Source organism: Ranitomeya variabilis, chromosome 2, assembly GCF_051348905.1.
Source record: "Ranitomeya variabilis isolate aRanVar5 chromosome 2, aRanVar5.hap1, whole genome shotgun sequence".
NCBI lineage: Eukaryota > Metazoa > Chordata > Amphibia > Anura > Dendrobatidae > Ranitomeya > Ranitomeya variabilis.
In genome coordinates, this window is record NC_135233.1 from 186,831,090 (window position 1) to 186,851,883 (window position 20,794).

General features: G+C 42.9%; 1 protein-coding gene across 3 annotated transcripts in view; it reads left to right on the top strand.

Annotated features, from left to right (window-relative positions):
- Positions 1-20,428, top strand: part of PLP1 (proteolipid protein 1) — a 139,796-nt gene extending 119,368 nt beyond the window's left edge. Inside the window, exons 6-8 of one of the 3 annotated variants that reach the window (XR_013221114.1) lie at positions 542-607; positions 13,208-15,528; positions 15,581-16,123. Coding sequence is in view for 2 of the 3 variants with exons in the window: in XM_077283315.1 (XP_077139430.1) it covers positions 542-607; positions 19,755-19,907 (219 nt within the window). In the remaining variant the exon portion in view is untranslated. Of the gene's footprint in view, positions 1-541; positions 608-13,207; positions 16,124-19,754 lie in introns of those variants that run through there. The other 2 variants (XM_077283315.1, XM_077283316.1) reach the window with 2 other exon arrangements.
- The last annotated feature ends 366 nt before the right edge of the window (positions 20,429-20,794 follow it).

Genomic DNA, 20,794 nt, shown 5'->3' on the forward strand with positions numbered 1-20,794 from the left:
ATAATTATTTTGTACTGTTCCCAGCTCATTGCCCAGGGCACTGGTCACTGCTGGTGCTTGCACTGGGGTACGATCATGCACAGTGCTTACAACCTCTTTCCGATAAAGTAAGCACAGCTCAGTACAGGCAAACAAGCAGCAAACAAGCAGCAGTAATGCTCCCATTATTCCTTGGAAAAGAGTCTTCCAGGCAGGTAGCCCCAGCATCCTAGAGCTCAACCCTTCCCCACAAAGAAGTCTGACGGGAGGATAGCGCTAGTGTCCAGTCCTTGTCACTGAGTAATGGTCAGCCTGCATATTGGTAAGGCTATAGAAAGCCCAGGTGTTGCCTGCCTGTTCCTCCTTGTCTCCCCTCTGGTTATTGTGGTGTCTATAACTACATCTGGATGTAGGAAATCACTCATTTCAATCCTGTAACTGTTGAGAATCCTTCCCTGCACCGATGTTTTCATCTCTCCTCTTGCACATGTAAGTTGTTCCTCTCAAACATTTGATCGTATTTGATCACATTTCACTTGCTTACCTCAATCTTATTTCACAGTTTCAGATGACGTTCCACCTTTTCATTGCTGCCTTTGTGGGTGCAGGTGTTACTCTTGTGGCTCTGGTAAGCTAAAGTGCTAATATGCAATCCTGTGCATAAGTTTTAGGCAGGTGTGGAAAAAATGCTGCAAGGTAAAAATGCTTTAAAAAATAGAAGTGTTAATAATTTATTTCTATCAACTAACAAAATGGAAAGTGAATGAACAAGAGAGAAATGTAAATCCCATGAAAATTTGGTGGCCGCCCATTGCCTTCAGTTCTCTAGATACACTTGTACTCTGTTTTTAAGGGAACTCAACCGGGAGGTTTTCCCAGACATCTTGGAGATCTGAGCCCAGATCTTCTGTGTATGAGGCTTGTGCGGATCCTTCTGTGACCCCAGACAGACAGGATGACGTGAGATCAGGGCTCTGCGGGGACCGGATCATCACCTCCAGGACTGCTTCTTCTTTATGACATTGGCTGGATGCTTGGGGACATTGTTCTGTTTCAGGATTGGAGCCAATCAGGCACTTCCCTGATAGTATTACATGATGGATAAGTATCTACTAGGATTTCTCAGCATTGAAGACGCCATTAAATGGGCAACGTTGAGGACAGTAGACTCAGTGGTCGGCCATATAAACTAAATACAGCCGATGATAGGCGCACCATGAATACTTCCTTTCAATATCAGATGGTCAGTAGTGTCATCAGCTCAGAAATTATAGCAACTAGTGTCAACCCTGCTACACCCATCTACTGTTTGGAGAAGTCTGGCCAGAAGTGGTCTTCATGGAAGAATTGTAGCCAAAAGCCATATCTTCATCATTGAAACAAATCTAAGCAACGCATCTATGAATAAAAAGATATGAACCATGGTGTAGACAAATGGCAGCAGCCAGCAGGTGCTCTGGACTGATGAGTAAAAATGTTACATATTTGGCTGTAGCAGAGGAGTTTGTTCCCCAGAGAACAGGGGAGAAGTACATTAATGAGTGTCTGCAGGCAACAATGACGCATGGTGGAGCGTTCTACAAGTCTGGGGCTATATCTCAGCAAATGCCATTGGAGATTTGACCAGGATCTTGAGAAATACCGGCAGACACCTATCCATGTAATACCATAAGTGAGCATCTGATTGGCTCCAAATGTATTCTGCAGCAGGACAACAGCCCCAATATCCAGCCAATGTCATTAAGAACTATCTTCAGTATAAAGAAGAATGAGGAGTCCTGGAGGCAGGGCCGTATTTAGAGTTTCTGCTGCCCTAGGCACTTTTCGTGCTGCCATCAGCGATTTTTACCATTCGTGGCAGATCCGGCAGTTTTTCTGCATCTGCCACGTAAAGCATCACTTACAGCAACACTGTGTTCGGTCTCATTCATTCCCTGTGGGACTTGCGGACATGTGCCGCACTTGCAGTTTTGCCCACGTAATATATAGCAGTATGGGTACCATATCCCTGTTAAAAAAAGAATTAAAATAATAAATAGTTATATACTCACCCTCCGGCGTCCACCAAAGCTGTCCCGATGTGGTCTCCGCTAAGTCATCTGGGTAATTTTGCATCACTGGGAACGGAAGCTGGCCCCACACACACATACAGCTCCGCGCACACACACATACAGCTCCGCTGCCCGCACACACACACATACAGCACCGCACAGGCACACACATACAGCTCCGCACACACACAGCACCGCACAGACACACACATACAGCTCCGCTGCCTGCGCACACACACACACATACAGCTCCGCTGCCCACACACACACATACAGCCCCACACATACAGCTCCGCAAACACACACATACAGCACCGCACAGACACATACATACAGCTCCGCACACACACACACATACAGCTCTGCTTCCCGCACACACACACATACAGCTCCGCTTCCCGCACACACACATACAGCACCGCTGCCCGCACACACACATACAGCACCGCTTCCCGCACACACACATACAGCACCGCTGCCCGCACACACATATACAGCCCCACACACATACAGCTCCGCACACACACACACATACAGCACGGCACAGACACACACACATACAGCTCCGCACACACACACACATACAGCTCCGCTTCCAGCACACACACATACAGCACCGCTGCCCGCACACATATACAGCCCCACACACATACAGCTCCGCACATACACACACATACAGCACCGCACAGACACACACATACAGCTCCGCACACACACAGACACACATACATACAGCTCCGCGCACACATACACAGCTCCGCTGCCCGCGCACACACACACATACAGCCCCACACACATATAGCTCCGCACACACACACACATACAGCACCGCACAGACACACACATACAGCTCTGCACGCACACAGAGCTCCACACACACACATACAGCACCGCACAGACACACACATACATACAGCTCCGCACTCAGAGCTCCGCACACACACAGACACACACATACATACAGCTCCGTGCACACACACATACAGCTCCGCTGCCTGCACACACACGCACATACAGCCCCACACAGCACCGCACAGACACACACACACACACATACAGCTCTGCACACCAGCACTGGCAATGTTTGCTCCCAGGACCCAGATAGAGTGAGTGGGGGTGTATTATACCGTCTGCCGGGAGCAAAGATCAAACATTAAGGGCTGCTGACTGTGTTTTCACGGCTCCTCCAGCCTCAGGCACTACAGGAAGAAACGAGGGAAGGGGTGAGGACCGTGAGGTGAGTCACAGACAGCGCCGTGCAGCAGGAAGTGCGCGGGCAGGAGCCAGGAGGGAGATCATTACAGACAGAGACAGTGTACACTACTTACTGTGTATGTACTGCTCTACTGTCTGCGAGTCCTCCAGGCCAGCAATGTGTGAGTCCAGGACAGGACCCAGGGTCGGAACACAGGACGCTGCCGCTCCACCTCAGCAGTCAGTCACATTCCGGCTGGGCACCAGTGAGGCTGCGAGCAGGGGGTCACTGTGTCTCAGCAGGGGGAGTAGGGAGAGTCGGCACCAGCACCACGTGCTCTGGCTGCCACTCTGCCGCCCCCTGTCTTCAGGAAGGGACGCACAGGACTAGTATTTAAAAAAAAAAAAAAAAACAATTGAAGGGAAAAAAAAATCTTGCTCAGGTGCCGCACCCCCAAACCCGCCCCCCCGCCTGTTCCTGCCCTAGGCACGTGCCCTCAAGTTCCTAGTGGCAAATACGGCCCTGCCTGGAGGTGATGATCCGGCACCCACAGAGCCTTGGTCTCACATCATCCTGTCTGTCTGGGATCACAGCAAGAGACAGAAGGATCCGCACAGATTTGTGGTTAGTTCTTCTAAATGTTTGGCACAACTTCCTGGCCGAGAGCCTTAAAAAAAACTGTGTGCAAGTGTATAAGTGAATCTGGAAGAATTGATGCTGTTTTGAAAGCAAAGTGTGGTCCCACCAAATATTGATTTGATTTAGATTTATCTTTTGTTCATTCACTATGCATTTTGTTAATGGATAAAAACTTCTAATTTTGAAAGCATTTTTTAATTTGCAGCATTTTTTCACATCCGGCTATAATTTTTGCACAGTGCTGAAGAACAAACATTAATATTATAGTGATTTGCTTTGACTCTAACTTATAGACAGGACGGTGTTCAGAAATAGAGAACATTTCATAGCTACCCCATTGTTAGCACACAAATAGAATCTTATGTCTGTTTTAAAGGTACCGTCACACTCAGCGACGCTGCAGCGATATAGACAACGAGCCGATCGCTGCCGTGTTGCTGTTTAGGTCGCTGTAGAGACGTCAAACACAGCAGCTCCAGAACGATGCAGGAGCGATCCTGTGACGTAACGGTGACTCACTTATCGTTCTCACAGGTCGTTAGCTCCATGTAAAACATTTCTGGCATCGTTGCTTTTGCTGTAAAACACGACGATACACGCCGATCTGACGACCAAATAAAGTTCTGGACTTCTAGCTCCGACCAGCGATATCACAGCAGGATCCAGATCGCTGCTGCGTGTCAAACACAACGAGATCGCTATCCAGGACGCTGCAACGTCACGGATCGTTGTCTTTCTCGTTGTAAAGTTGCTGAGTGTGAAGGTACCTTTAGGCACATAAGGAAAGAAATAACAGATAACCCTAGAGTAGTCCTAGCAGGCTACACCAGAGCTCCATTCTGCCATTTGGGTGTAAGAGACTCCGCAAGAGCACATATTCTCAGATACTTTTCCAGTATAGCAGTGCTGGTTTCAAAGGAAAAAGGGTTCCATGTGACAAGCAAAGTAGGACAGATCCTTCAATCTCCCCATTTTTGGCAGATTTTCTTCCAAAGTAATTTCATATTCTCTGGATAGAAAAAGGCTCATTTGCACTGGCGTAGCTAGAGTCAGATAAGCCCCATAACCTCCATGTTGGACTTTTTTCTGGTATCATGTCTCCCTTTCCGAGCCTCTGCCAGTAATATATGTCCTGCATGCTGGTATACTGTCCCCCATCCTGGGCCCCTTCCAGTAATATATGACCCCATCCTGGTATAATGTCCCTCATCCTCACCTCCGTCCAGTAATATATATTTCCAATCCTTGTATGATTTCCCTCATCCTGGGCCACTTCCAGTAATATATGTCTCGCATGCTGGTATAATGTCCCCCATTCTCACCTCTTTCCAGTAATATGTGTCTCCCATCCTGGTATAATGTCCCCCTCCTTGGCCCCTCCTATTAATATATATCCCCCATCCTGGTATAATATCCCCATCCTGACCCCCATCCTAGTATAATATCCCCCATCCTGGGCCCCTTCCAGTAATATATGTCCCCCATCCTGGTATAATACACCCCATCCTGGGCCCCTTCAAGTAATATATGTCCCCCATCCTGGTATAATACACCCCATCCTGGGGCCCTTCCAGTAATATATGCCCCCCATCATGGGCTTCTTCCAGTAATAGTATCCCTGTTCTGCAATTCTTCTTCAAGAAATATATAAAAAAATAACACCTTCCCCTTATCCCACGACATGGGGTGTCCTCTTGTATGCCAATGTCAGCTGCCGGCCTCTGATTGGTTTGTATTGCAGTGTATTGCAGTGCAGGGACCCCGTGAATCTCAGCACCACAATACATTTTGAATGCACATCCAGCTAAAATAACTGCTGGTGTCAGAGGGCCGCCCAATGTGACTGCGATCTTTAAGCCCCTGTTACTTTGTAAATTCCCTGATAGATTAAGACATTGAATTTTGCAATCCTTAGCTGCTGGGGCAGTGCAGGACTACTTGGTAAATGTAGGACGTTTCTGGGAGTTCCATTCGCCTAGAATATGACAAATAGCACTGCAGTGTAACCTGTATTGTGGCACTTCAGATTGCAGGACAAATTATCAACTGTATCAAAACTAACAGTATATTTTAAAGCAAACTACAGGACCACCATATAAGCTATTATAACCGAGAGAAAATGTCCTAATAACACATAAACTCTAATCAATGTATCCAAAGTAGTTAACAGGCAATGAAACAAGTCACCAGCACTCAACACCAGACAATCTGAACACCTCAAGTATAAAGCATTCATATAACCCAACAAAGAATTACACAGCAGGGAAAAATTATAGCGCTCTGTACAAGTAAGAAAGCTTTAAACATAGAAGTGTTAAGAGTTTATTTTTAACAATCAACAAAAGGCAAAGTGAATGAACAAAAGAGAAATCAAATCAATATTTTCTGTGACTGCCCTTTGCCTTTAAAACAGCTTGAGTTCTTCTAGGTACAATTGCACAAAATCAAGGTTTTTGTAAGATTATAGTCAGATGTATGAGTAGCCAATTATAAGTGATCATCATTTTCATATGTAGGTTGAAATTCACTAACTGAAACAGAAAGTCTAAGAGACATAAAACTGGATGAGGAAAGAGCAAATAGAAGTACAAAGGTGAGGTTGTAGAAGGCAGCTTCATGTCACAGGTTATACAGCAGGGCATGCTTCAGCATAGCAACAAGACACAAGGTAGTTGTACTGCCTCAGCAAGACCTCTCCCATACAAAGATTTTAAATAAAGACTGGAGTTTGAAGATGTGTTGTTCAAACATTTTTGAAGACACACAAATGAGCATCATTAAGGAGAATAGACCAAGTGGTCAGCTAAGGAAAGTTAGTGCAGCAGATGAAACAGACACCATGCTTACTTTACTTCAAAACTGGAAAATGTCCAGCAGTGCCATCAGCTCAGAACTGCCAGAACCCAGTAGGATCCAACTCAACCCAAGTCTTGCTAGATGTCATCTTCATGGAAGAATTGTGGCCAAAAAGCTATATATTTGATGTGGAAACAAGGTCAAGTGACTCAACTAACATGAAAACTTAGGAACTGAGATGCAGAAAAAATGGCAGCAGATGCTTTGAACTAATGAGTCAAATTTTGAAATATTTGGCTGTAACAGGAGACAGTTTGTTGGCCAAGAGGCTGAAGAGTGGAAGACTAATGAGGTTTTGCAGGCAACAGTGACGCACGGTGGAGGGTTCTGCATGTTTGATGCTTCATTTCAGTAAATGGAGTTGGGGAGTTAGTCAGGATTAATGGTGTCCTCAATGCTGAGAAATACAGGCAGATGCTTATCCAGGTGTCATTGAAGTGATAAGGCCCTCACCGAGTCCTGATCTCAACATCTATGATCCGGTCTGAAATTGCATAAAGAGATAGAAGGATTTGCACAAGCGACATCCATGGAAGATCTGTGGTTACTTCTCCAAGACGTTTGGAACAACCTCCTTGCTTCCCCTCCCGGATCCTTCAGAAACTGTCTGCAAGTATACCTAGAAGAATCTGTGCTGTTTTGAAGGCAAAGGGTAATTGTCACACCAAGTATTAATTTCAAATAGATTTTTAATTTTTTGTTCATTCTCTGTGCATTTTGTTAATTGAGAAAAATAAACTATTAACACTTCTTTTTTTAAAGCATTATTAATTTGCAGCATTTTTTTCCCCACCTTTCTAAAACTTCTCCACAGTAATTTACATGTACAGTAACACCCACCAAACTCCAACAAAGCCAGTCTTAAAGCATGAGGGTAACAATCATCATACTGCGGTGACTCGTTTCTAGATGAAAGTGTATGGTATCGATAAACCTTAAACTCTCCTTATTCTAGCCATTTGACCTTGACATTCTATTGGAGGTCACTCCGTCAGGACTCATCAAGAATTCGGAGCACACAAAGTTGAAGTTGCCACGTATCAACATTTCCAACTTCATCAGTGTGAATTCAGTGGAAAATAATATAGTCCATTTTCAATATCCCAATTTATGTGAGCACCAATCCATTGTCCAGCTGTAATGTGTCGCCAGGTCTTTATACAGCACGCAGACTTGGTGACACATGTTGCAGCTGGACACTGGACTGACGTGGATCAGTTCTGCCGGATTTTACACTTAGGACTGTGTTGGATTTCAGTGAGTGTTGCTTTATACATACGTTTACCCTACTTTGTGCTCAGATTGTTGAGTACTGGAGACTATTATCCCATTGCCTGTGTACTATCTTAGATACATTAAAGGGAACCTGTCACCCCCCCCCCCCCCCCAGGCATTTGTAACTAAAAGAGCCACCTTGTGCAGTACTAATGCTGCATTCTGACAAGGTGGCTCTTTTAGTTCGGGTCCCTGGCACTGCTGAAATAATCGTTTTTGAAATTTGTTCCTCGTACCGTGAAATCGCCACGGGGCAGATCTTTCCCCCGAATCCAGATGCACCACAGTTAGAATGCAGCATTACTGCTGCACAAGGTGCCTCTTTTAGTTACAAACGCCTGGGGGGGTGACAGGTTCCTTTTAATGAAAAGTTAAAGAGAACCTGACAGCTGATCCATGCTGCCCGACGCATGCTGTCCATAGATCAGGGTAGCATGTATCAGGTGTCAGGTTCACTTTAAGGTTTAATTGGACATTTTCTCTCTCTGAAGAGGTCACAAAAGCTCATACCGTATCTACCCCCTCCATAGTTTCCATATTACCAAACTACAGATTTAGCCAACTGATTGCTTATCTACTTTGCACATGACTCCATAAATGTTCTAACAAATGTGTACAAGCAGATCATTTAATTTATAATTCACTATACTAAAATTCCACTGGCTCAGAAGTTTACCTACACCCAGATTAATGTGCATGAGAAAGCTTGAATAATTCCAGAAAAGGCTGTCCTGGCTTCTGATAAGCTGATTGTCGGCACTTGAGTTAATGGGAGGTGTATGTGTGGCAGTATTTTACAGTGGTTCACTGACTTGTAAGATTGGAAAGAGGCACGTAATGTAAAGAAAAAGAGGAAAACATGAGAAGCGGCTCACGTGATGGTGTCGTGTTAGGTCCAGGACAACTGTAGGGGCATGCCAATGTGGTAATAGGGGGTTACAGCCTATGTTACCATCCAGGGGCGTACCTAGAGGTTCAGCTCAGGGGGGCAAAACATCTGAGTGGACCCCCTAATTAGGTAACCCTGACTAAAACTAAAATGGCTCACCCTAAATGTGTGTATAGGGGAATCTCAGCAGATGACCATGGTGCTACTGAAAAAATCTCTATACAAAGACCAACACTGATATTACAGCCATATGGTGACCACAGCTCCACTATAGACAGTATGATGGGCCCACAGCTCCCGTATACACAGTATGATGTGTCCATGGCTCCTCTATACACAGTATGATGGGCACACAGTTCTCCTATACACAATATGGTGGGCACACAGCTCCTGTATACATAGTATGATGGACCCACAGTTCCCCAATACTCAGTATGATGGGTAAACAGCTCCCCTATACACAGTATGATGGGTAAACAGCTCCCGTATACACAGCATGATGTGTCCATGGCTCCTCTATACACAGTATGATGGGCACACAGTTCTCCTATACACAGTATGGTGGGCACACAGCTCGCTCCCCTATAAACAGTATGATGGGCCCACAGCTCCTGTATACATAGTATGATGGACCCACAGTTCCCCTATACTCAGTATGAGGGGCCCACAGCTCCCCTATACACAGTATGATGGGTAAACAGCTACCTGATACATAGTATGATGGTCCCACAACTCCTCTATACACAGTATGATGGGTACTCCCCGATACATAGTATGATGGTCCCACAGTTCCCCTATACTCAGTATGATGGGCAAACAGCTCCCCGATACATAGTATGATGGTCCCACAACTCCTCTATACACAGTATGATGGGTACTCCCCGATACATATTATGATGGTCCCACAGTTCCCCTATACTCAATATGAGGGCCCACAGCTCCTCTATGCACAATATGATGTCTTCACAGCTCCCCTATACACAGTATGATGGGAACACAGTTCTCCTATACACAGTATGGTGGGCACAAAGCTCTCCTATACACAGTATGGTGGGATCACAGCTCGCTCCTCTATAAACAGTTTGAAGGGCCCACAGCTCCTCTATACACAGTATGATGGGTAAACATCTCCCCGATACGTAGTATGATGGACCCACAGTTCCCCTATACTCAGCATGAGGTATTCACAGCTCCACTATATAAAGTATAATGAACCCCACAGTAGTCTGCATACTGTATAATGCCCCCACAGTGTATAATAGCCCCCACACTTTTAATGGTTCCCACAATAGCCCCCACACTGTATAATGGATCCTGCACTGTACAATGGCCCCACAGTAGTTCCAACACTTTATGAGGGTCATCACACTGTATAAAGGCCTACCAGAGTAGCCCTTAAACTGTGTAATAACCCTCATATTAGGTGCTACACTATATAATGGCCCCCCACAATAGTCTCTACACCGTATTTTGGTCTTCACGGTAGGTCCCAAACTTTATAAAGTTCCCACATTACCTCCCACACTATATAATAGCCCCCACACTGTATGACGGCCCCCACAGTAACTCCCACACTGTAAGAGGTTCCACAATAGTATCCCAAACTGTATTAGGACCCCAACAGTAGCCCCCACACTGTATGAGGGCCCCTACAATAGACAATGCAATGTATGAGGGCCCCCTATACTGTATGATACCCCCACAATCACACCACGTTTTACTTAAAATAAAAAGTATCATATTCTCACCTAATTCAGGATCCTGACGAGTCCACCTGCAAATCATCGGTGCACACACTGGACATCAGAGTCCCGCCATGGCGCGATGACGTTACTGCGCCTGGACTCTGACGTCCTGTGCGTGCGTCAGCCCTTTTAATTCTGCATCACCTTGCCATTCTGCTTACCGCAGGCTTAAAGCCATCTGCAGCTTGCGATAAGGAGAGTGATATTGCTGGGTGATCATGTCTCCTTACTTTACCGCATAGCTATATCTGTGTGCGCAATGGGCCAATACAGTTAAGAGTAGTGACAGATCCAAGTAGGCCCCTCTTAGCATGGAACCTGAGGCAACCGCCCCTCTACTCTCCTAGTAGCTACACTACTGGTCCCATCAAAGTCCAGCCATCAGGTGTAATCTCAAAATGTGTCTGTAGGCAAAAATGAGCACCTTACTCAGCGCTACTTCACAGAAAATTAGGAAATCACAGGCTGTGGAGTCCAGAGAAATGATTCCTTTCTTAAAGTTACTATGCCGCATTTTGGAGTTTGATTGACTAGGGCTCACACTCATCAGCGTTAATAAAATCGGTCGGATGTTGGTCCTGAAAAGTAGGATGTGTGTCATGCGAGTACAATGCGATTTTCCTCAAGTAGCATCCATATGACATCCATATGACATGAATATGCAATCTGTATGCAATGCATTTTTAACATCAGCTTTTACATTACAGTAATTCTCTGTCATTTCAAGCTAGTTTTCTAACTAATAAAACAATTAGATAGAAATATGTCACTAAGAGATATAATTAGTGCAGTGCTTGTGTAGTTTACTGTAAATGTATTCAGCTAATAATTAGAGAATTAAAAGAAAAAAATGCGTGGGTCCCCCATCTTTTTCTTAACCAGCTGAGGTGAAGCCGAGAGCTGGGGGCTGTTTTTTATAGTCTGGGAAGTGGATATTAAGCATGGAGCTTCCCAGGCTATTAATGTCAGCTCACAGCAGTCTACTTAGCCTTTAATGTTTATTAACAAGGGGTGACCCCCCCAAAAAAATGACATAGGGTGCCCCTATTTCTAATAACCAGCAAATGCTAGGAAGACAGCTGTGGGCTGATATTAATAGCCTAGAAAGGGGCCATGGATATTGGCCCTCTCCCAGATTAAGAACATAAGCCCTCAGCTGCTCCAGAAATGGCACATCCATTAGATGCAGCAATTCTGGTGCTTAGCCTCTGCTCTTCCCACCTGCCCTGGCAAGTGGGGTAATAGTATTGGGGTTGATTTCAGCTGTGTAATGTCAGCTGACATCAAGCCCAGGGGTTAATAATAGAGAGGCGTATATAACACATCCCTTTTACTAACCCTGTCAGTTTAAGTAAAAAAAAAAAACAGACGCACAGAGCAAAGTTCTTTATTTAAAAAAAAAAAAACACTCCCCTACCATCTTTTACACCTAGAAATTGCACCGGACACGCATGGTCTGTGTACCGTGTAGTTTTTTTATCTCACCCATTGACTTGCATTGGTAAGTCTCATCCTATATACATGGCCACTTGCAGCATGCTGCAATTTATTTTTCTCAGTCCTATCCAAGCTGAGAAAAAAATCGCAGATGAGCACAGAGTCATTGACTGACATTTGTCAGAGTACAATTCGATTTTTTATCAGATTGCACTCAACAGTTTTAAATGCAGATGAGTATGAGCCATTAATCTGATGATTTTTGAATTCACACATTTTCACTTGTATTCACATGCTTTTTACCCAAATGAAAGGTCATCAATAGCACAAGACCAGACAGCCCCTTTAAGGTCAGACTTTAAGGCCTAATTGCCTCTTGCCACCATGTGAAAATCAAATAAATTCAGCCGAATGATCAGAGATGGAGTTGTAGAGCTTCATAAGTCTGCTAGATTCTGGTGAACATCTTCCAAACACCTGAAGTAACGCTGCCACTTGTTCAACGACAATATGCAAGTTTCATCACCATGGAGTCTCTCAGGTAGCGGTGTCTGAGCACAGGCAGCCGTTTACACTGAGGCCAGCCTGGATCTCGGCAGCTCTATCTGCTGATCTCCTCTCTCCAGCATTTTGACACACCAGATCGGAAGTAGAGAGACCAAAGTAAAATCTATGGAAGAGTACTGGGTCTGGACAGCTGTCATAGTTCTCGTCAGTGCGGTCCTGTTCACACAGGTCAATGCACCACCGAGAACGATAATTTTTTGTGGTGCAAAAAAAATCTTTACACCCGATGATTATTGTGAAACAAGCGTTTTCTCAACACTGGTTCACAATGGTCTTTCATTGTAAAAGCAGCTTTAGACATTGTAAAGGCAATGCTGCCAAAGACAATGTGTGTAAACTTCTGAGCCACTGAGAATATGAGGGCATTAAAGGGGAAGCTCACAATTGCCTCTAGTATCTGACATCTCACGTTCTCGCGGGACAGTTGTGGCCCTACTGACCTAATAGAGGGTGCTATTACTAGGGTCACACGTTGGCAATGATAATGTGGTTATGCCGTGTATAGACTTACTGCTTCTGCCATGCAATGATTCTGTTAATGTCCATGTTCTTTCTTCTGTATGTTCCTTTACAGCTCACATATATGATAGGTGCATCTTTCAACTATGCTGTGCTGCGAGTTACTGGCCGAAAGTTTTAGACTCCAAGCGACTGAGTAAAAATTGGCACCATTTTATGTTCATAACATATTTTGAAATCCTCTTTATTTTAATGTTGGAGTTTTAATAATGTATCCAATAGCTACTATAGTTGGTCTGCCCTTTGTATGCAATGTTTAGTCTGTATGTTGCAGATACCTTACAGTAAAGATAGCCATACAGTATAGGGACTGGTGTCCTGGCATGAGTGCAAACAAGTCTGCCATGTCTGGGAACAGTAGAACATGGAGCTTTTACCCACAGTACAGAGATCATAGCCACTACTGACCGTCATCGCTGATCTGGTGGCTTCATAAGATGTGAGACATGCTTGATGGTTTGGGGAGGACACATGAAACAATGTATAGTCAATATGGTCTAAAATGATGGATTGACACCTAGAGATTGCACTAACTTACAAAATGGCTACTGTACTCCGTATCCTAAGTGTAACTAGAGGGCAAACTAAACCGGTAGAAACTGCAGCGATCTGAGTCAATGCGGATCACATACATACATGTAATCACATATATGTCTACAGTCACCAGAATTATGTCTTTACCTGCAAACAACTTCTACTGACCATTAATGATGCATAACTTTACACTATTACCAATGATCAGCGACACTTTATCAATGGGTTCATCCAGCCCTAGAATATATATTCATATAAAACTATACTCCAAGTGAAATCAGCCTGTCATCACGCCCTACCTCAGATCCATGGAGATGATTGTAGGGTGGGATCGCTCTAACAACATCTGAAGTTCCCAAGGAAGGAACGATTACTCCGCTATACTGTAAGGATTTAATGTAGTAAAAGCATTAGTAGGTTTCCTCAGGCTTTGCCATGCACTATTGTGCTAGTATATGGCCATGTTTGACAGTCATGAGTCCAAATCACCAGACCTCAGTGTGTGGCCACCATTACTTGGTGCAAGTACAGTTCTCCTAGCTCCTTTCCTAGTTCCTTTCCTTCAATGCATAAAAAGTTTCTGCATTTTATATCTAAATTTAATGAAAATCTAATATATACATGTTCACCCTTCAGAACCTGAGATTAGTGATAATTGGCAGAGACACCTAAGCACAATATATTAGCTGTTAGGACACTTCAGGAATACTACAACCTGCCTTTTACGGTGGGAATCTAACAGACCTGTAGTGTACCGGCTCACGGTAATATGGTGAAATAAAAAATATCTGCTTAGCATAAATGTAAGGCCTGTTCACACTGGTGCTAGTTTTTGTTCCATCTGGAATGCTATTCTAGTTGTTAAAAACAACTAATAAAGTGAGAAAAAAAATCCAAAAAACAAAAGTCAATGGAAAGTGTTGGAGATATTTTTCAGCATGGGATCCATTCATGTCCAAACGGATAAGTCATGGCTGCCATAAACAGGAGTCAAGGATAGCTTTTATAATAACACATATGGATGATCTGTATTTAATGGTAATCCCTTATAGGTTTGTAAAAGAAAAATAAAAGCATCAAAAAGCTTCAATTCAAACTCATCGCAGTCAGCATGTCAAGCAGCATAATCCAAAAAATGTAAGATATAGATGCATGAACTAGACATGTCCTCTACTAAACCTCCCGGAGACCTCTGCTAATTTCCCCTATAGATTTTCTGATGTATAATAAGAAGAAAAACAGTTTGTTGGAATAATAATGGTTTCACCATAATCCCAGTTTACATCTGTTATAAATTGTAACATGAACACGCCCGGGGCAGACCCATACATAGTACTTTAGTCTAGAAATTTCGTTTTGTGGGTTTCCAGATTTAGGGCCAGGACTCTGTGTAAAGACGAGCCCGAGTCTCCTCACATCTCTCTTGCTCCACTAATGTTCCCCTAATCTGCAGAAGCGGTATAGTCAAGGATGGTTCATGGGGTTTACGACTGTACAAACTGATGATAAAGTCAGTATGTAGAGTGTTTGTCACCGCAAACCCAAGAGTTTATCGTAAACCTCAGCTGCACGTGGATGGTCCTACCAAAACGGCAGCCAAGAACTTAGATAAGAAAATGTTCAATTTGGCTTCTAAACCCTGTTTTTCCCGAATCCATGTCTTTTCTGTCCATACTGCAACATAAGACACATGCGGTATATAAGACACATATATAACACATACATATGTAAGACACATATATAAGACATATATATATATATAACACACACATATAAGACATATATAAGACACATATATAACACACATATGTAAGACACATATCACACACATATAAGACGCATGTATAAGACACATGTACAAGACACATGTACAAGACACATGTACAAGACACAGATATAAGACACAGATATAAGACACAGATATAAGACCTATATCACACACATATATAAGACACAGATATAAGACACATATATAAGACAAATGTATAAGACACATACACATAGTAACATAGTAACATAGTTATTAAGGTTGAAGGAAGACTTTAAGTCCATCTAGTTCAACACATATATAAGATACATGTATAAGACACAGATATAAGACACATATATAAGTCACGTATCACACACATATAAGACACAGATATAAGACACATATATAAGTCACGTATCACACACATATATCACACACATATAAGACACAGATATAAGACACATAGGTATATAAGACACAGATATAAGACACATGTATAACACAAATATATAAGACAAATGTATAAGACACAGAAAGACACGACCTCACACAAATCAAGTGGTTTTGATTCAGCAAAGTTACTTTTGTTTTACAGTATAATTTTTCCTCTTTTGGTTTTGCTGTGAATCACTAATTATGGAATGTAAGAGCTTAAAAAGCAATTAAATGTTTCTTTATCAAACTTCAGACGTGTCTGTCTGGGTGAATTTTTTGACTTGTCATCAGTACTTGATTGTAGATGTATAAATAAGGGGGAAATATCAGAAGTGCATATTACAAAAAACGTATGCAATGATATGATCTTTCATCAAAATCTATATAACATGCCTGCCCTTATGAGAATGTTATCGATTTACTATGCTGTGTACTATGAACCACTGTGGTTTCTCAGAGAAAACATGGTCTGTCCGGGTGCGGCTGGCATCTCCCCGCCAGGGCCGGCTGACTGACAGGTTTCTCCCATGTGTATACATAGGAAGAGACCCATCAATCAACGGGGGCGAGGTGGGGAGAAGCCAGACTGGTCTGCCTCTCCCTATATTCCACGCTGGCTTATCTGACTATATGTTTTCTCTGAAACGTAGCAGCATTACTTAAGGTACCGTCACATTAAAGGTACCTTCACACGAAGCGACGCTGCAGCGATAGCGACAACGATGCCGATCGCTGCAGCGTCGCTGTTTGATCGCTGGGGAGCTGTCACACAGACCGCTCTCCAGCGACCAACGATGCCGAGGCCCCCGGGTAACCAGGGTAAACATCGGGTTGCTAAGCGCAGGGCCGCGCTTAGTAACCCGATGTTTACCCTGGTTACCAGCGTAAAAGTAAAAAAAACAAACAGTACATGCTCACCTGCGCGTCCCCCAGCCTCTGCTTCCTGACACTGACTGAGCTCCGGCCCTAACAGCACAGCGGTGACGTCACCGCTGTGCTTTCACTTTCAGTTTAGGCGCTCAGTCAGTGTCAGGAAGCAGAGGCTGGGGGACGCGCAGGTGAGCATGTACTGTTTGTTTTTTTTACTTTTACGCTGGTAACCAGGGTAAACATCGGGTTACTAAGCGCGGCCCTGCGCTTGGTAACCCGATGTTTACCCTGGTTACCAGTGTAAAACATCGCTGGTATCGTTGCTTTTGCTTTCAAACACAATGATACACAGCGATCGGACGACCAAATAAAGTTCTGGACTTTATTCAGCGACCAGCGACATCACAGCAGGATCCTGATCGCTGCTGCGTGTCAAACTAAACGATATCGCTAGCCAGGACGCTGCAACGTCACGGATCGCTAGCGATATCGTTTAGTGTGACGGTACCTTAAGTAAAATATTTTTTGGATACAGTTGTGCCGATGGGCTCTGATTCTGCTGCCTGTGGTTTGGACTGTATGAATGAAAAGACAGCCCCCATCTAATTAAATATTACATCAGACTAGGATTTACTAGGATTTGTATTACGTTTCAAGAAATCACATACAATATAATGAAACATAAAGCAATATTTAAAAAAAAAAAAAAAAAAAACTGAATTGAGATGTAATGTAATTAAAGAGTAACTAAAATTTGTAATATTTCATTATTGATCAGTCTTGGTAAAGTTATGAATATTTGTAATATACTCCATTGCCTAATTTGGATTGCTCCTATTTCTTATTTCATGGTAAAAGTGCCGGCTTGTCTGCCACAACGTCTGCCGGCCCATCTGCCAGCTCATCTGCAGCAACGTCTGCCGGCTCATCTGCTGGTTCATCTGCCACAATGTCTGCTGGAACATCTGCCGGAACGTCTGCCGGCTCGTCTGCCGAGTCTTGCTTTCTTAGTAGCTAATTTTACTTACCAACCTATCAAAGGTCCATAATCAGAGTCGCCTCTGCCCCCCATAAACACACAGGGCACAGTGTCTGATATTGTGGAAGGGAGCGAAAGTCAGACTTGTTAGATCGGCAGTTAAAATCAGCTCCTAAGGATGCATGAACTAGGCAGATGAGCCAACACTTTCATCATGGAGTTACAGATCTTACAAAGTAAAATCAGGTACTGGAGTATATTACAAAGATTCATAGCTTTACAAAGGTAGAACAATAATTAAATAAAAAGTTTAGTTATTCTTTAAAAAAAAGAGATGGGTAAGTTAGAACGAATCTTCTGTGATACCTGTGAGACCCTCCAATATCATAAACTTCATAGAAAAAGTGACTTTCAGATCTCCAGACAAATTTTAAATGTTGGTCTTTACATTGTTCTGTTGAGGAAACTAAGGTCTCATGGACACTTACTTTCTAGTTGTTAGGAGGGTAACAGTGTGCACATAGATTTATTAGGGTTTTCCATACCCCACCATGGAGCTATATGTCCTTAGAAGCATGTCCACCAGTGGGAACATCTCTGTACTACACATGAATTCCATAAGACACCATACAATGAAGCGTTACATCATCACCACTCGGCAAACTGCTGAATTATGGCTGTGCTGTAGAGCGCTGTATGGTCAGCATGTTGTTCTGCATGGACCTGATTGTATACTGCGGGTTATAGAGGTTTTACTTCTCCTGAATAAATATAGAAACCATTGGAAAAAAATACTTCATCATGTGCCATTGTAGAGAGGGACTCTCTATTTGTGCCAGTAGTTGTGGAGTAAAGAAACATTGCTTCTAGGTTGTACGAAATGGCGACAAGGAGGAGCCACACGTTCATTATTGAGGTCTGTGAAAGCTCCAAGTCCTCACAATAAAGAGCTATGAAATGACATGGCCATGATAGTTTTCCCACAAAGGGTGTGAATGTAATTGGAGTAATACACCACCTCAGAAAAAATTAGATCTTTCTCCGAGACTCTCAAATACTTAACACTTAGATATCTGACTGAATGTCTGAGAGCTCTGGAGAACATGCCCCTGTGATATAGTAATAATGACTTGTGCGTCAGAAAGGGGCAGCCCGTGGCCCCCCATGTGGTCATGATCCATGGTGTGGGTATTTGTGCTGCTGCCGCCTACTCTGATCCAGAAGAACATGCCCTCAGGAAAGTGTTGTATTAATCATGGGGGTCAATAGGAGTCAAGTAGCTGCACTGTGAATTTCCAAGAACGGAGAGGATGACGGATCATTGTGATAGAGAGTTCTTCATTAATAATGTACACTCCGGCACCTTCCTCAGGAAACATTTACAATACAATGTATTGTCTTATATTTTATTCCAAGTTATCCTGAGGAAGGAAGCCGAGCCTGAAACCCGTAGATTATTAATAAAGGACTCTCTACTACAATCATCTGTCATCCTTCACATTAATAATAACCATTTCAGGTCAGAGCGACCCCTTCATCAGGAGGATTTACAATAAAATATACTGAATGTAAAATGTATTTCCTTGTATTTTATTGTAAGAATCCTGAGGTAGGGGTCGATCTGACTCAAAAACACGTAGATTATTAATAAAGGGCTCTCAGCTACAATCGTCCTGCATCCTCAACGTTCTTGGTAATTAGTAGCGAAGCCAACATATCAGTCTACCATCGATTCCCACAGTCAAACCTCTAGGTTTTGCCATTATAAATGCCAAGAAAAGCTTTTTATACAGGGCGGCAGAAAAGACAAGTGATTTTAAAATAGGCATAGTTTCAACGTTAAGAGACTCACAACATGCTGTGTAGCCAGAAACTATTTTAGAGGGTCTTGAAATGGAGAATTTGTCAGTGGTGGTAGGAGAACGTTAGGAAAATGTCTTTCCTCTGAAACCTCTTGGGTAAGTTATTAGTGGGATTTTTTTTCATAGGAGATTTTGAACCCAAAGGCAGACACTAGTCTCCCTTTTCTTTCAGATAAACGCCCTCATGTGTCTGTCAGCCAACAGGGTATATCACCAGCAAGCCCTAGAGACTGGGAAAAGCCGGCAGACTCCACAGCCTGAGGGCTCAGAACTCACTGAGATTCTTCCGGAGCGCCCACAAAGAAGCGCAGAAAACCTGGTGTAAAACGCCTGTTTAGTTTGGGGTGTCCCAGGTTGGAAGCATGCATTCTTTTTTACACTTTATTGAATAGGGATGTTTTGTCATGTAAAAATCTTCTTGGGTGTTCAAGACAATGCTGTTGATTTATAATTATCTCAATGATTATGTTTTTTAATAACCTTTTTATTTATTACTCTTAGTTCTGAATAATCTGTTTTCCTGTGAAACTACTAGATCCAAATTTGACCGCAACATTATTGTTGCAGACCATTGTCTGATTATATTTCTTGATTGTGATTTTTAACCCATTTTTACATATATTTTGACAATGGAATTTATTTTTACCAAATGTAGAAATAAGGCATTACCTTTATTCCCCTATAATCTAAGACTACAGTGTCCACTGAAAATGATGTCTTCTACCCTTAAGCCTGTGTTCTGGTGGATAAATGTCATGATGACTTCACAAAGAAGCACGAGGTCATCCCCACCCTGACTGTCAAAGAAATCTAAGAAAGAAAATAAAGACATATTCCCAGACTGTGGTTATTGTTTGTGCATCAATTATTGTATCTATAAACTGATGATCGGCCCTCGTAGATACATTCTGCAAAACACTTTAAAGCATATTAAGCATTTGAAAATAAGGTATTTCCCGTATAGGAATATCATGAATACTTTACAAAGATTTTTTTTTTCTTTTTTTAAGCTTAAACCAACATTGTGAAACAATGCCACAGAATAAAAATGCTATTTAAAAGAGAAGTATTAGCAGTTTATTTATAGTGATTAATGAAATCTAAAGCACGTGAAAAAAAAAGAAATATATCTTCAAAACAGCATCAATTCTTGTATAGTGCCTTGAAAAAATATTTATATCCTGTGAAGTTTTCCACATTACACCCACAAAC